The following is a 17,606-nucleotide window of genomic DNA, read 5'->3' as shown; positions in this document are numbered from 1 at the left end:
AATACCATCATGCTGCAAACAGGGTTTCAAATGCTAAACGTTTGTTTCGCAAATCAATCGCAGTCATTTAGTGGAGAGTTCTTCAGGATTACAATCAGGATGCTCTCGACCGAGACAAAAGGATTGACACTAATCTCCAGATTATTATGATACAACACTCTGCCTAACATTATATCATCTTGTAAAGCAACGTTAGTAATAATAATGTTGTACATAACAGAACACACTGGAGAAATGAACAAAACAGGGGTTAAACACAAATGTGTGAATATAGCGGCCTAACGACTCACTTCAATGACCAACTGCACGGGTGAGCCTTGCAGTCATTGGCTAACTCAAAACAGCAGGACCATTCCATCTCCAAAATCATCCATTCATGAATTCAAAATTGCCGGAAAAAGAACAGAGATTTTTCAACATCGAACAGAGATTTTTACTTCTGGTCGAAGCCGCAGGAAGTTTTCTGGTTCCCCCTTTCAGCACTTGTCAGTAGCTAACGTCATGCCGCCAAGAAGACTGATTGCCAACTACTTGGCCCCAACCATGCAGGATGCTAAAAGACATACGCCTATGGTCACCCCCAGAGATGGAAATGTAGAACTAAGAGGCTACGGTTCAAAAAATAAATCGCATAACACACACACCAAAAGGTCAATCAACACTACATCCAATCAAGTACATTTTGTTTTATATTAGTCTAAAATGTACATCGCCATACGAACGTTATTACGATATAAAACTCGATTTGCGAGGAGATGCATTTCAAGCAAACACATCTAACGTTAGCAGGATATTTGTGGCCAGATAATTTAGACATTAAATTAGCGTTAGTCTAGCGTTAGCTAAATATAAGTACACAATGTACAAACAGCCATGTACACAATAATACCCAATTTTACAAATGCAAGTTGGATAGGGCATTGCTGTTTGCCACCTGCGATTAGCCAACGTTACAGCTAATCTTTACCAAATGAAAACTGCTTGGGCAATGTTAGAAGTGACGTTAGCTACCACCACAGAATCAATGTAAATGAGCTTGAACAGATCAAGTGCAACAGTGTCATTACAGAAAACTGAGGTTAATGCTACCAATACATATGCCCCATAACCAACCTAACTGTTTGCCTATCCTTGTAATGTGACAAACCGGTGTACATATGGTTGTAACATTTGTTAGCTGCACATAGCTAACGTTACATACAGAACTTCACAAGTATAATTCGGCGTCCCCCCCCACACACACACACACACAATACTTAACACCAACGGTACCAACCAGTTTGGGTATTGGCATCCATAATAAGGGCATTACAGAAAATATCTAGCATTATCGTGTTTGACAATTACTGTAAGGTAAGGCCAGAGCAGCAACTGCTGTGCCATGACAGGTGGCTAAATTAGAAGCTAGCCAGTTTGCTGGTGGTTGGTTCACGTTCTGATTCCCGAGACAATCCAGCGAGCTAGTCAGCTCCTAACGTTAGCGGCAGCAATAGCCAATATTTTCCATTAAATATACAACCAAAGGCCAGCATATATCTAATATACTTTCAAATTGACAATAACACCATTGACGAATATTCGATTCAATCACTTGTTTTTGGATGTCCCATCAGAAACAATAACGTCAGCTATCACTAGCTAAAGCAGCTAACTAGACTAGTATCTATCTTGCCAGCTTTTCAATCGAACCAAGGCAGCCGAAAACCAACCGCACAGGCTGGCTTCGCACAATTGCAACGCTGTAACTTTGAACGTAGATACATTACCTGGCGGAGAACTGCAATGATTTTTCAATCCTCTCCACAGTGTATATACAGTAACGATATTTGTCTAAAGTGTTTCCAAAGCTAAACATAATAAACCCGCTCAACATTAGTCCATGAGAGACTTGTCCATTACCTCTCTGTTTATCGCCCGCTGTCAATCCAACCACACCGCCTGCGTTGTGCAGCAGCAGGATTTTGACCATACAGATGAACTAACGTCAGCTCTCATACAGTGAATGTTCCGGAAGTTATCTGCCCCCCTGTGGCCGATGAATCCAGTGATTTGTTTTCAGGAATTCAGATAAAACATATCTGAAGAATGTCCTTTAAGCATTTGGCTGTCACAAGGCTTTCATCATCAGAGCACAAGTATTAATTGAAATGCAGGGTAGAGAAACTGAATTAATTCCCTTTATTAACTCAGTTGTTTTAATTTCTATCGTAACCCCTCTTTTTACTTTTAATATTCTTTAGAACATGGCATTCCACCTGCTTTAATATGTGCATCTGTTCACTTGCATACATCTTAATCTGAGAGCATTCTGTGATTTAATGTCTAATACGGAATTTAAGCATTGTCGCATACTTATGACGTCAACTTGACATTGGCAAAGCATGAAGTGCTGAGACGAGGTAACGTGAAATGATACAATAGGTTTTATTCTTGTGTTTGTAAAAGATTAAAACCAACAAACAGATTTTCAACTATTTGTCTATTATATTTACAATTGTTTCAACTTCTATGAAGGATGCATATGACGTGTTTACCTTTCGGTGCATCAAACTAGACCAAAGAACCTAACCGAGGGTTTGCTAGGGTCGTCTAGCTAGCTAGCTAGCTAGCTAACAAATTATTTTACCTCTTAAAATACCGGATGTTACAGTGCTCTTCCATATTATTTCCTTTCTAACTATTTCACAGGAGCGATGGCATTATTAAGATCGATTGGAGTGGTACTCTGCGACTTGGCATCAGGGGCTCAGCACAAAGCTTTTAGGTAAGTGGACACTTACTGCTACAAGGTCTTCATTCTTTTTTGTTGTTATAGGATGATTACACTGTCCTTCAGTCTTTAGACTTATGTTACTGTTGTTGAATGTATGTGACGTGATATTTGTGACACTGTGTTGTAAGTTATGTAGCTATTATTTTATTTAGGAAGAGAGCTTTTAATCAGAGAATGAATGCATGTGGTCAAATAAGGTACAGTCTAGTAATGTTGGAATTTGAATACATTCATGTCAATTGAGTTATAGGCATTTAAAACTCGTGGTAATTTATTCAAACGTTGTGGAGTGACAAGATAGTTGTGTTGCCTGTTGCATCATTCTTTGTTGATTTGAATCCAATGACTAGTTTGTGTGTGTGTGTGTGTGTGTGTGTGTGTGTGTGTGTGTAGTGTGTCAGCCGCTGTCTCAGCTATTCAGAAAATGAGCCGGGTCCGAGTCGTTGATAACAGTGGTCTTGGAACTACTCCATACCATCGCCCACCTAGAGTCATCCATGTTTATACCAAGAATGGAGTCGGCAAAGTTGGTGACAGAATCTTGCTGGCCATCAAAGGACAGAAGAAGAAGGCCCTCATTGTGGGGCATAAGATGCCAGGACTAAGAATGACTCCACGATTTGACTCCAACAATGTAGTTTTGATTGAGGACAATGGAAACCCTACAGGAACAAGAATCAAAGTCCCCATCCCTACACATTTACGAGAGAAGGAAGGAGAGTATTCTAAGTTATTGGCTATTGCACAGAGGTTTGTGTAGTGAGCTGGACTGTGTTGATGTAGTTTGCATATCTGGGTATTATTTGTGTTTATCTGATTAAATAAATCTTTATGATGACACAGCACAGATGAATGTTCAAATGCTGTACATTGGGGGTATCTGATACTTGATGTTTTAATAAATGAATTACTTTTTACTTTCATGAGAATGAAAACACACAATGCAGTCTTAAGGGTGTACTTGGGCAAACTATTTCATGTGAAACATTTTGTCTTCAGATTTTCAACCAAACATTGCAATTCCAAACAAAATTCACCATGCTATCATGTGAATTTGTGATCATGTTCTTGCGAACCACACCTTAGCAGAGGGCCATATCAGAAAAACAGTAACAAGAAATTCAAGAGAAGAGAATACAAAAAGCAAGGCTTGATCTAGGATGATCTATGGAAGCCTGTTTCTGCCACTTGAAGAGAGCCACTAACTAAGTAAAATGTTTTAGATTAAAAGTTGAAATTTTATGGTTCTGGTAAGAGAATGAATTACTTAAGTGACATTTTGAGATATTAGATCCAAATTTTAGGATAAAAGTGCAGTTATGAGATGCAAAGTATCTCAAAAATGTTTGACTAAAAAAAACAAAAAAAAAAACACATGCTGATTTAGTATCTCAAAATTCTCTTAATTTTGACTTAGTTTGTTACACTTTTTTCCCAGGAGGCAGAAACGTACAGAGTCCCCAAAGGGAATTTATTCTTATTGAAGTCGGAATTTACGTTCTCTCGCAATGTTTTTGTGTTCCCTTTTAACAGGTTTTGTTCCCTCTCAAAGTTTGCAACGGAATGCAAAACTAATTGTGAGGGACCGCAAATCTATTGCAAAGGAACGCAAAACTATTCGGAGGGAACCCAAAAATGTCTCAAATATCCCACCTCATATAACAAAAAATGTCCCACCGTGACCCTTTGGGGGCTCCATAAAAACAGGCCTCTCTATGAAGAAGTTATTCAAGAAAAAGAAAAAACATGGAGGTCTGACAGCTGGCTAAACCAATAAAACACTAGAACATTGACATTAGAACGAACAAAGGACAGGATAGCTGCACAGAATAAATCCCCAATGGTAATGTATGTGTATTTGCTTTTCTGAAACCAATTCCAAGCTAAATTCAGACAGGACACCCAAAGAATCCCATTTTTATCTGCTATATAGGTTTTGTGAAACAGTCATAAAGATGCAATTTGGTGTAAACATAGCACAGTGCGCCACCTCAGCAGTTGAAAGGTTGAATACTTCTATAACATAATTTCTAAAAAAACATGAATACATGAAGAGATGTCAGTTGATCCTTTAATGTAATTTTATCTTAATGGTTACATTCAGGTAAGTTGTGGTGTTGACTGAGGCTTATTCTAAAACAACAAATCATGATTATGTCAGTTCATCTTGTACCTCATGATATTAGTCTTATTTAGATAGATAGATAGATACTTTATTGATCCCCATGGGGAAATTCAAGAAATTTAATTCATCAGTCATCAGTCAGTGATAACTGATTCCATGGCAAGAATTCAGTTAGCAGATATAGTCATTCTTTTAAGTCATACAGTGGCATAATCCCATGGCAGACAGAGAATCCATAGCCATCAAAGATCAGTAGTACCTGCAGGATCAGAGCCGTATATAGAAACCGACGGCTCTATGCAGGATAAGCAGCTGTTGCCATCTAGTGGTCAACGATGCATTGCAATGACAAGGTTAGATTTCTGTACCTGACATGATCTTGAAATAATTAGCAGCCGTAATGAACTCTGTGGGATTACTCAAAGTGAATGATAACTTCTGATTGTTCTTGTTGTGTCTAAATGCACGTTTTGTTCATTCACAGTGTCTGGTAAAAATTAGTGTCAGATTATACAAAAAAAAAGTCTCCTAACCTGGCATAATAAAATATGTAATATTTATACCTGCTAGACAAATGTCATACTTATCAACAATGCAACAAAACAGCATTTACAGTGCATAGAATAAAACAACACAGTATGCTGTGTTCACCTTGACCATGCAGACAAACTATACTGTTTACATAGACAACCAATAGAACCGTGGCAACCAACTCTTCTACCTGGTTAACTACCAGAGTTTGCAGCACATATGGTTACTGGTGGTCTAGGGCAGTGGTTCTTAAACTGGGGGTCGCCAAAAATATCGGAGGGGTCGCGAAATGATTTGCATGATTTGTCTGGACATTTTGCTAAAGGTTTTTAGTCAAAGGCTGCCATTGACATAATGCCTTTGGTGTTGACATAGCCTACCTATAAGAGAAGACATGTTCTGCCTCTGCTTCCAATGCCCATCTCACAACATTTTGAAACCAAATTCCGCCGGTTAGAGTAAAGGGGGTCGCAATACTTTTTTTTTTTTTGGGGGGGGGGGGGGGGTCGCCAGACAAAAGTTTAAGAACCACTGGTCTATGGGAGGTTTGGCAGCGGTGTGCTGAGTGGATGTAAGGTTAGACTACGTGGGACTTTTTAGGCTTTGCAGGCAGCTCTGGATTTTATGTTTTGCTTGTTCCTCTTCTCACAAAGAACTGGTCCAGCTCAACCACACATGGTCATGAACAGCCACTAAACGCAACAGAGACAAAAAGATGGAGGAGAGCAATTTAATGTGAGATGTCATGATTTGCCCAAACATTGTTAATTGTACAAAAAATAACAATACAAAAAATCTAAATCATTTAACAGGTTAATTACCTCAGTTAAGTTCATCTCCGCTTCCCCGGTTCCATCTTTGTCTAAATCTCTGAAGGAACCTGTGGAAAACCAACATAAAATGATGAGGCCACTTGGGACAACTGGACTGTATAAACTCCAGTTTCTAAACTACCAGGCTCAATCACAGGCAGATTAATGGAATGTGAGGGGACATACGGAACATGGCCTCCAGCTTGACCAGACAGCAAATGAAGTTATCAAAGTCGATGACCTCGTTCTCTGCATAACGGGCCACCAGGATCTGGTTCAGTTTATTGTTCAGCATGAAGCCTAAAGCAAAATGGAAAATATTTATAATGCTTGACAGGTACTGCACAGAGCAATTATAATATACACATTATAATGTCTGTCTGGGTGTATTGTCACAAAAAGGTAGACAGGTAGACAAACCTGCTGATTCAACAGCAAGGCGCATCTCATAAGAGCTCATGGTCCCTGATTTGTCAAGGTCAAACTGTCTGAAGATCCCCTACAGAAAGACAGCCATAACTTCATACATGTCACAAGTCTTCCTATGTTTGTTTATTATTTTAAATGGGTCAAGAGAACAGGGACTATAGGGAGAGAACACAGGTACATTCAAATGAGTCAATCTTACCAGCCACTTTCTGATTTTATTCCACAGAATCTGAAACTCCACCAATCCTAAGCGGGCACTGCCATCTTTCTGCATAAATGTCAAGGTCAATCTAAGGGCAACAACATTTTCAGACCACCTCAAATAGACACCTTGAGTGCATTAGCATTTAAAATATAAATATAACCAAAGGATACATCCATTAGGTTGACCATGGTCCTACAGGATTCCATACTGAAGCCATCAGTCTTAAGGTCCTTATCTGAAATGACAAAAAGAGCAGTCTAATAGAACAAGATTTTTTGGAAGTTCCCTTTTTTAATTGTTATCGTTAACCATTTTGATCGTTTAATATAATCTAAGAATATGAGTAATGTGTGGACTGTTCTGACTCACGTTTTGACACCACTCTGTTGAGAATGGTCCGTAGCTCACGAACAGAGATTTCCATATCCTGGAACCATGAAGATTATCATGGATGCAAATTAGATAAAATCATACCAATCATCTCACTAATAGATAATCATATAACTTATATGTAAGTTTTAATAAATATTGGCAAAAGTATTTCATACTCTATGTACCGTATTTTCCGGACTATAAGTCGCACCGGAGTATAAGTCGCACCAGTCAAAAAATGTGTCATGAAGAGGAAAAAAACCTATATATAAATATATATATGTTGCACCTGAGTCGCAAGACAAGCCAAACTATGAAAAAAAGTGTGACTTATAGTCCGGAAAATACGGTACTAATTATACAATGAAGCAGACTGACCTCCCCTGCCAGTTGAGAAAACATAGACTTGAAGCCATCATCAATGTCATCTTCTGAGATTTCCTAAATTTGGAAAAAAGAAAAAAGTGTCACCAGAAAATGAGAGAGGTGAGTACATAATTTGCCTAATGCTAATGAAGTTGAAGTCGTGATGAGAATGCAGACCTCATCCTCCAGATCGGCAGAAATCACGTCATCCAGCTCCCTGTGAATGGAACGGCAATACAATCATGCATTCTTTTTCCAAGATGACTACAATAAACTTGAAAACACACATCTACACAATGAGCCCTAATTTATTTGGCAGGCAAAGTGCAAAGTCTGTCAGCAAGTTCTTGTGCATGAAATTCAGCTATTGTGTGGCATTCATCAGCTGACTCATCCATGTTTGCGCTTCAATGTCTTGCCCATGATGTTAAGATAAGAATGATGAGTCTGCTAGGGCCCGAAACGTTACACGTGGTGATATACCATTACAAAAACGCTAAGGAGCAGATTCTGGTGTGCAAACTCATCGTTCTTATCTTTGCATCTGCTTTTCTGTCCAGCACCCCAGTATTTATCGTTTTTGCATGTGTGTGCTGTATCTTTGAACTCTCTTGCCCATGATGTTAAACTAGCAAATAGATTTTGTTTAGTTATTAAATCAGCTTTGGTTAGACTTAAGACTTTGCACTTTGTCCATCAACCAAATTGGGGCCCAATAGCTGAACATAAACATTCTTTCATACTGGTGCTCTATCTCCACCCAGAGCAGGTACAGGGCGCAGAGGTGCCAACTCACTGCGTTTCCGACTGCTTCTCGGTGAACACCCGCAGCACAAAGTCGGCCTCCTTGCTGGGCTCGAAGGTGGAGGGGACGACGAGGTATTCGCCGGGCGGCAGCCGCAGTCGCGTGCTCACCTCCCGCAGGTTGATGAAGGTCTCGGAGCGTGCGGCCGACGAGTGGGATAGGAAGAAGTCCTTCTTCAGGTGCACATTCTGGCAGCCGGCAAACTGAGCGCAGACAGAGACGAGGGAGGTAGACATGGGGAACGGTGAGCCTGGTGTGACTGAATACTAGTTACGAGGGGGTCACTAGTTTGGCTTACGCTTGATATCTGGCATAATATGGCATGTGGCACGGACAGTCTTACCCATCACTCATAAAAGGTGGGGTGCTTATAAGTAAATGATAATAGCATTTGTTTTGTTGATATTCTGTGAGAGGTCAGTATGTGTAAGTGATGGTAATGTAGGTAAGTAAGCTGTTTGTTTAGGTTTGTTGAATTTGTTTTAATCTACATGTGCAAATTCCAGTGTGAGAGAGGTCCTGCTTTCAAATAAAATGATAAAAGGCATAAAACCCGTACTCTCCATATTAGCAGAACAGTGTGCGAGTGTCAAAATGTCACCATATGTCCAGCACAATGAATGAACCTGCATACTCGGCCAGAACACTAACAGATAGTGTGAATCCATACCTCCTCTGGAATCTGTACAAAGAGAGGAAAGCAAAATTAAGTAACAATTAGATATGAAAAGAAAGGCAGTCATTTTACCACAGTGTGTGTGATCAGGTAGCTAGACTGAACATATGAATATGACCACCCCTAAATGACTGAAGCCATAAGAATGTCGTTAAAGTCGTTAAAACGGACCATGATGACACACTGATTTCACCTCATAGACAGCGAAGCCGATGGTGTGCATGTCCTGGCCTTGCTTGCGGTATCGCCGGCGATCCTTCTGCATGAGAGCCACCAGGAAGCTGCAGGCCACTTCGTCATCCTCGGGGTCGTCGTCCTCCTCCAGAAGAGTGATCTTATACTGGGGATTTATCCAGAATGTGTCTGGGGATGAACACAGAGTGATCTTATACTGGGGATTTATCCAGAATGTGTCTGGGGATGAACGCAGAGTGATCTTATACTGGGGATTTATCCAGAATGTGTCTGGGGATGAACACAGAGTGATCTTATACAACAGCTTCAAACTCATTTTGATGCAACACTGATTGTACTGAAAATAAAGTCTCTGACATTGATAATTTGTGCTCAGAATGCTTGCTATTGCAACTATGTAACGTGGTTAAATGGGTAGGATCAAGACCCTTTAAGTGTTTTTTGACTAATTGGGTACATAAAATGGCACTGAATGTCGATGCCTAAGGCCATAGATATGAATTGTTGCTTTAGTGAGGTGCTTCACTCACTGGGGTGGTTCCGGCAGCCTCCTGCCGTGCTCCCTCTCCTCCACGTGCCATGGAACTTCATGGTGTTCCAGTGGCTCATGTTGTCTCCACTCAGCGCGTCCGGCGTGAGGTTACAGATTTCCAGCCGCGAGAACTGCCTCAAGAACTCGTTAAAGGACATCCTGGGAGGATACAGTTCAGAGCATGAAGTCAAACAGAGTTTACGACAGCTTCCAAATACAATATTTTATGCTGGCCATATGCCCATTTTTTATCAAGAAGTGGAAATATTTTACCAAAACTCCCCATCCTCCATTTGTAAATGGAGGTCCTCTCGCTCAGATGGATCGATTTCATCCCATTCAGGCGAGCTGAAAACCAAAACCAGGAAAATATTTAACATGGGAAATGTAGTTTTGTACTGTAGCATAATGCTGATGAGGTTTTCATAGCTTGCTTGTAATGCAATGGAACAGCCAGGGAAATGCAAACTGAAACGTAATCTTAAGCAACACAATAAAATTATTCTACATTAAAATAACAGCTTCAACCTCAGTGTGATGCCACACTGACTAACAATAAAGAGAAAGAAATCTCTGACATTGTTGATGTGTGCCCGGAACGTCTGGTATTGCATTATGTAATGCTGTTGCCATGGATAAGGGCTTGATCTTTTTCTTTCCCCTTCACACTAAATGGGTACCCAGTAAATTGATAACTGATGAAAAGAGGAATTCCTACATCATGTTACTTTACTTGCATTAACATTTACTATCTGTTGGCATACTAATTTGCAGCTTTTGTATTGACTTTCATAGCTTTTCTCTTTTCATTGCCCACCTCTCTAGTTTTGTCTTCAGCTTTGTCCATGTACCTGTGTGTTTTTCTCTGTTTACGTAACCTTGTCCATGTCCCTTGTTGGTTTGTTATGTACCTATGTAAGCATCTTTGAGTGTCTTGAAAAATGCTATAAAAAATTATATGTATTATTATTATTATTATTATTATTATTATCTGTTCTTTTGATAAAAAATGAAGATGAGACGGTCAAGGGGCCATTCAGATTGACACAGTCTTTTCACCTCCAGGCGCTCACTGACCGTTGCAGCGCACCTTTCGTTTATAGAAAAGCGAGGAAGCAGAAACAAAAAAGCGAGGCTTCTGAAAATGTTTTGGGAGGTGAAAAAAAGAGTGCTCACTTGTCACTCCAGGCCCCTGTCCACTCCACCTGACCCCAGGGGTTCCTGACGCGGATCAACTTCTCCATTCCACCTCTGAAATCCACCTATCAGAGGAAAGCAGGAAGTGACACACATCACTCTCGTCATCATCATGAATGTAAACACACCCTAACTAATATCTTCACACAATAGAAAGGCTACCTGTTTAAGGCCGGTCACTGAATATGCATGACCCTTCACCAACTTCTTAAAAGTCACAGATTCCATATCGAAGGCACTGGTGATCTGAAAATCACATTTTACACATAAATTACAGCTCATATTTCAGCAAGAAATATAACAGTTTAAATTATACCGGATTCAAAATTATTACAATTGTGTGGTGTACAAGCACAAAAACAATGAAATACAGTATGTTTTACATCATATGTCCACATACACAGATACATAATGAACACTACATACTGTGTGCTAGAGGTTGTGCCCTTACATCAATCGAGCATCCCAGCAAGGAGCCTCTCTCAAGAGCTTTGCTGATGATACGATACAGGTCCCGCGGTGGTCGCTTGAGCTCATACATCTCGGACACGCCCCCGGTGAAGTCTTCAAACCCTTCAGTGGTGCTGCCGCCAGACAAGGCTTCATAAGAACCGTTCAGCCTGACACAAGGAGACAGGAAGTCATCATCACAACACAACACTATAGAGTACAGGATCTTTAGACTTTGAGGAGGTTTGATATTGAAAAGGGGGGGGGGGGGGGGTTGGAGGTAGGTCATACTTGGCGTAGGCCTTCTCTAGCAGGGCACTCCAAAACTCATTGCCGTCAGCTGAGTGGACGAACATGAGCTCGCCATCCTTCACTGGGAGCCGGTCATCAATCACCACGTCCGTCCATTCACCAAACTGCCAGAACTGAAGGGTTGAAATGACAGGACAACCACGCATCAGTCAGAGACACAGAAGGAGCACAAACTGATACTGCTGCACATCTGATATCATCTGCCATAAGGGATAACTACACTTAAAGGGACACCAGGCAAGCCTGATGCTTTTTCTCTACGAAGCTCCCCCTAGCGTGTGTACGTGTCAATACGTGTGCGAGCCCTCGCTCAGTCTGAAGCTCTTTTCCTTTTCTTTGCATCTTCCATCAAAGGTTTTCGCTGCTTCTTCGCCGGCTCTGCCATTATACACACGTTTGCAACAATCGCTAGCGTTTCGTTAGCCTGCCACTGTGCTGGGGATGCAGGATGTAAACTGATCCTGCTTCTCGCGATGTCTAAGACTTTGTGAGACTGAAGGTCGGCGGGTAGGATACACCGAACTTGCAAGTGGGATATTCTTCCTACAGGCAGTGAGAGTGGCTTCATTCGCCCTGTAATGAGTCATTTAACCATATACCGACTTACGAAGATGATTAATTGACACGAAAACGTTGCCTGGTGTCCCTTTAGTTTAACCAGTGACCAAATCCTTTTCCACAGACCTGGGAAATTTTCTCACTTCTCACATTTCCAGACACAAATTATCTGGATTTACAAAACCTCAGTACCAACTAAAGTGCAGTTTCTTATAGCGGAGAGCTCCCTTCCTATCCACACAGTTCAGGCCTTAGTACCTGAAAGTGGAAAATTCCAGCATAGTCCTCCTGGAAGCTCTGGCCGTGTGGTACCACTCTGTGAAGAAGTCTCTCATTGAGAGTAAGGGAAGCAATGGCTGCCAAGAGCCAACAGTCACCTTGGGGAAAAAAAAGATAGAGATAAATGCTACCGACTGCTTCCCTGGTGAGCAGTACCAGTGATGACCAAGAGGGGGAGTGGGAGAGCATGGTTTTAGGCCAACTTTAAGCTCTAAACTAAGCTGACCAAGGCCTACACAGAGGCCTGTGTGTCAGGGCAGGACTCATACTGGGCCCACACTGTTTGCCATCCTGAGGAATCTCCCACTAAAAGAGGAAATTTCCACAGCCAGGTATCTCTGCAACTGTACCTCGGGGCCACTGTGGGCTACTAAGGCCAATACTGACCACACACAATAAAAATAAAACAACTGAAACCCAGATTTCCTTTCAGTGAGATACACATTATAAAAATAAAAAAATTGATCTATCAAGTGGGCGAGCATGCAATAAAATCTGCACAACTGACTACTGCCCTGCCTACTTGAAAGTACAAAGTGACTGATCACTGGGAGATCGTTGGATGACTCAACAGTCCCGTCACACCCTGGGCAGCTATTCAAACATCACCCTTTGCTCTGACTCACTATAGGGACACTCTAGTATGGATCCGTTCCTCCCTTTCAAACACGGGGTGTTGCTACCAGTTATAATATGCTCCAAGGGAATAGACAGAAGGCACATGTGGAAACGTTGACATAAAACGGGTTGAAAATGTTATGAACTCTATGTGATAAACTTGATCTCACCGAGGGCTCCTTGGCAGATGTCCGTCCTGGTAGCCCCACCCAGAATAAACTGAGGGTCATCTGTCAGGTCCTACAAGGAGAACATAGGCCTAATATAATATAATATAATATAATATAATATTGTAGACATCATAATATAATTCAAATAAGATAAAATCAAGACTCTTGTGAGCTTTCAAGTAATATTTCCCAAATAACACTCATTCATCTAACTTAGAATGCAACTATTTAGCCATCAGATATACTGAGCAGAAGTATTCTCCACTTCTTTAAAAAGTCTTTATTGTGAGGTGGTGTTTCTTGTTGTTGACGTAAACATAGGCCAGTGAGCAGGCTAGCAGCTGAGCTGCATAGTGCTAACAACTGTAGCAGAGAGCACCGAGGGGTGGGCTGGAGTCATACTCAGGCTCAGCCACGCTGGGAGGGCCTCCAGTGACTAACCCACCAGGCATGCGTCTGTTGAGCCCATGACTGGATGTGTCCACAAACGCACTGCAGAGTTCCTGGATACAGGAGAGTGAGAAAATACATAACAGCTAGGCTATGACTAGGCCCCGACATGAAGGATTGCTTAATATCCACCAAGGAGAGCCCACAGCCACTAGGAATTCTGTTCAGAAATATACAGGGATCATTCTGCACTGTTTCTTGTAGAACTGTCTCTCAACCTCGTTGTTGTTATTAGGTGTTTAGGTGTTTATTCTTGTGTTGTTTAAACATTTTTAACTCTGACTTTTCCCATGCACTAACTGAAGTTGCACCACTAATTTTGTTGTTTGCTCTGCTTACAATGACCATAAAATCTTTCTATCTTCTATTGAGCAAATTACATAGTTTGTAATAGGCCATTCTTTAGTGGTAAAGTGAGAGGGGTTTATTTTTGGAAAAATGAAACCATAGGAAAAAAAATCCCCTGTCTCTAGGCAATGTTAATACAATATCTGGGCATTCCGTTTGGGGGTTTGTAAAATGTTCCCTAGCCTTGCTCACTCTCTCTATCTCCCTCTTGCTTTCGCCCTCACCGTTGGCCTTAACCACTCCACATCACGTGTCTTGGAGGAGTATGGCGCCAGCTCCTTGAAGCCGAGCGAGGGGGGCTCGGCCGGGAAGCAGGGGTCCTCAAAGAGGCATCCCGTCTCCAGACACTCCTGCCTCAGGGCCTCGAAGTCCTGGTTGAGGAAGTGCAGTGCCTGATCGTTGGATCCCATGCCCTCTGCCTTCAGTCTGTCCGCACTGATGTTTGCCGAGATCCCTCCGTAGGAGAACATACTGGGGCAGATAAAAATACAACACGGGGCTGTTAGGGCCTGCAGTGGACGGGATGTGGGGGTAAAAATAGCCCCAGCCTCAGAGGTGGCAAGGAGCAAGCAGGCGAAGTGGGGCTGGGCTGGGCTGGGCTGGGCTATCAGCTAAAGGGGTGGGGTAGGGGGGGCTGTATACAGTAATTTGGTTACTCAGAGGCACGGCATTCACACCCACGCACCCACATCCACACACGTTTGCATTGTCTCACAGCTAGTAAAGGGAGCACGTGCCAAAGCAGGGAATTCTTCTGTTTACCAGAGTTTGGATGCCTGACACACATACACACATAAGGTTCGCTTTAACAACAAACACATCTCAAACATAAGTGTGAAAAATAGAAGAAGAAAAAATATAACAGATAACAGATTAGAATCTTGGGATAAGATTCATAAGATGTAGAACTCAACTATGATAAAGGGCTGATTTTGAAGCAAAGGCCCATATGCACTTAAAAAAAAAAAATTATAATAATAATAATGCTTGAGTGGAGGGTTTAAGCAAGGAACTACAGAGAGCTTCTTAAAGAAAATAGCCTAGACTACAGCAACACAAGAGGGTTGAAAACATGGTACCTGAGTATTTGTGGGGAGGCGGTGAGGAGCTTGAGAGAGGAAAAGGGTTCATATCAGTCAGTGACATGCCACATGTTCAACTATCACACTATTCAAAATGAGGTGAAAAAGCACTGATGTAACATGATACAACGGGAGGTGGGGGGGGGGGGGGCAGATTCTCATCAGCCGATTGGGAGTTCTGTTGAAACTTCAGAGCCAGCTGGTGGGAGGCTCAAATATTGACACAGTGTGTAAGACAGATCCCTTTCTAGGCTGCCTGTCTACATCCAGGAGAGGCCAAACAAGATATCTGCAAACGATTCCTCCTAAGATGAAGATGCAAAATGTAGGCATGGATGCTGGAGTAACTTACAGTAAACCAAAGGTTCTTATTTAATTATGACCACTCTGACAGAGAGTTAAGGAATGCCAATAGTGTAATTTCCCCACACACCGATTATCCATTGCAAACATTTATCAAAGGTCCGTCTCAGACTAACAATGACTGCATCCTTATATTATGCTATTGGTTTGAGAGTGATGCACTGGCTTGGCATCAGCACTCAGTAATGCAAGTGAAGCAGTATGATGGAAATGTGGTTTTGATTCACCGCATTAGAAACAAAGTATCTCAAGCTCATTTTTTGAAATTGAGGTCCCACTTATCTGGACAGTCCACTTATGTACTTACTATGTACTTGTAACTTATGCACAAGCTAACTGTAAGGTATTATTAGACATAGTTAGCCTCAAATCATGTCAGGCAGTTGGCAAGTACTTGGCAGTTTCAGGAAAGTTATTTAGGAAGAGTATTTATGAAATAATAAACAGTCATGTATCTATTGTATGGCTGTATGGCTGTGATGGATTTGATTTGAAAAACCCTCTGCTAAATACTTAAACAACATGATTACATATCTCCTGTTCAGCTAAATAACTAAACAACATGAACATATCTATCTCTAACTGTTCTGCTAAATATAAAAACACACACACACAAAGACACACACAATTTCTAACGTAAACACGCATGGTAGACTGCAGTGCAATGTCATTAATGTGCAAAAGCTGTTTTTGCCATGTTTCAGGCTACAAAAGGATTCTTGCCAAATCCTCCAACCCTGCTGGATGTAAAGGTTGTCATAGTGATACTCCAGTAGGGTGTTTAGTATTTGAGACACTGAACAAATGGTTAAGGTAGCACCATTCTGGAGTTTCATGGTGCCTCCCCTATTACACTCTAAACAATCTCAGAATAACCCATCACTGCTGCTGCTAAATGAGTTGGAGATCAGTCTCATTCACTTGCTGGCTCTGTGTGTGTGCGTGCGTGTGTGAGTGAGTGTGTTCACGTGTTGATCCATAGAGCTAGAGAAAGTGAGGAACTGCTGATACAGTCAGTCTATATGCTGTGTTGTCACAAGCACATAAGCTTGGACAATTCACCCAGGAACAGAAACATCTCATTAACTCAGCATGACAGGACCTGGGCCTCCTGATACAAAGAGTCCAAGAGACCTTGGCAACAATGAGACACACAGTAGCAAGCAAGCAAGCATAATGAAAGACAGTGACTTACAGTGACTTAAATTAAGCATGTGTTACTGGCATGCTTGAAACACTTAAAATTGCCTGTAAGGTTGTGAATTATTTACTTACAGTGCTTTTCATAAACATTAAAATCGGCCTCAGTTGTAGTAGTTGCTACAGCTGGAGAGGATATTGAGGTTGGTGCACATCGCAAAATTTGTTGCTGAGACACTTTGTATGTAGATTTTGCACTTTGATTGGGCGGTAACTTTCTATCAATGTTTGATACAGCGGAGTTCTGTTCTTTTAGTTAGAGGTGACGTTCTGACACCGACGTTTAATTCACCCTTACACTGAACAACATTCGTAGCCGACAGAATTTGACACAAATCAAAATAACTCATTTAATAGATTACACCAGCTGGATCTTTTCCCCCCAGGAATACCCATGGACCGACGGCAGAATGGACGAAAGGGACTGGTCGAGAAGCAGGCCAGTCCTCCCAGTCAGTCCACATTTGTCTGCCTGGTTTCACTCAAAATATGTCATTCATGCAGCGACATAACCGCAATGAAACTAGTGTCGTTGGTCAAGGGATCAAACGTCAAACTTACCGCTTTGAAAGGTCCCCGTAAAACCTTTCAGTTAGCTTCGTCAAATGGGGTTGTCGTTGTTCAATAGCGGTTAAATCTCAGGTTGGATTTAAGTGTGTAGACAGGATTCTGCACACTTGGAAAGAGCTGCAGTATGAAGCCCAACCCAGCAGGGGGAGGGGCGAAGGGACAACACCGTGCAGTGCAACCTAAATCCT

General features: G+C 41.6%; 3 protein-coding genes across 7 annotated transcripts in view; 1 reads left to right on the top strand and 2 right to left on the bottom strand.

The window, feature by feature from the left end:
- The window catches only part of tmem63ba (transmembrane protein 63Ba), a 56,713-nt gene extending 54,667 nt beyond the window's left edge, over window positions 1–2,046 (bottom strand). For 3 of the 4 annotated variants that reach the window (XM_042066363.1, XM_042066361.1, XM_042066364.1), the window contains exon 1: window positions 1,900–2,046. The gene's annotated coding sequence lies outside the window, so the exon portion shown is untranslated. Of the gene's footprint in view, window positions 1–1,766 lie in introns of all 4 variants that reach the window. The other variant, XM_042066362.1, reaches the window with a different exon arrangement.
- Window positions 2,047–2,261: 215 nt separating this feature from the next.
- mrpl14 (mitochondrial ribosomal protein L14) lies at window positions 2,262–3,712 on the top strand. 2 transcript variants are annotated; one of them, XM_042066368.1, is made up of 3 exons: window positions 2,262–2,399; window positions 2,689–2,764; window positions 3,167–3,712. In XM_042066368.1, exons 2-3 carry the CDS (start codon window positions 2,694–2,696, stop codon window positions 3,531–3,533), a joined length of 438 nt encoding a protein of 145 aa, XP_041922302.1. In that variant the 5' UTR covers window positions 2,262–2,399; window positions 2,689–2,693; the 3' UTR covers window positions 3,534–3,712. The 2 variants fall into 2 exon arrangements, with proteins under 2 accessions (XP_041922302.1, XP_041922303.1); XM_042066369.1 differs by having other exon boundaries at window positions 2,374–2,417.
- Window positions 3,713–4,598: 886 nt separating this feature from the next.
- capn1a (calpain 1, (mu/I) large subunit a) lies at window positions 4,599–17,529 on the bottom strand. The gene is made up of 23 exons (XM_042066365.1): window positions 17,410–17,529; window positions 15,283–15,311; window positions 14,428–14,674; window positions 13,406–13,475; window positions 12,597–12,715; window positions 11,760–11,893; window positions 11,470–11,638; window positions 11,181–11,264; window positions 10,998–11,083; window positions 10,095–10,169; window positions 9,820–9,980; window positions 9,288–9,457; window positions 9,089–9,100; window positions 8,410–8,621; window positions 7,791–7,830; window positions 7,626–7,688; window positions 7,245–7,302; window positions 7,046–7,110; window positions 6,870–6,938; window positions 6,662–6,740; window positions 6,428–6,541; window positions 6,251–6,309; window positions 4,599–6,121 (listed from the first exon to the last, which is right to left on the bottom strand). The coding sequence occupies exons 3-23, from the start codon at window positions 14,671–14,673 to the stop codon at window positions 6,095–6,097; spliced, it is 2,112 nt and encodes a 703-aa protein (XP_041922299.1). The 5' UTR covers window position 14,674; window positions 15,283–15,311; window positions 17,410–17,529; the 3' UTR covers window positions 4,599–6,094.
- Between the last annotated feature and the right edge of the window lie 77 nt (window positions 17,530–17,606).

The sequence above is a fragment of the Alosa sapidissima genome, chromosome 16 (genome assembly GCF_018492685.1).
Source record: "Alosa sapidissima isolate fAloSap1 chromosome 16, fAloSap1.pri, whole genome shotgun sequence".
In the NCBI taxonomy this organism is placed as follows: domain Eukaryota; kingdom Metazoa; phylum Chordata; class Actinopteri; order Clupeiformes; family Clupeidae; genus Alosa; species Alosa sapidissima.
The sequence above is the reverse complement of the archived record's forward strand: the minus strand, read 5'-3'. Positions and strand labels throughout refer to the sequence as shown.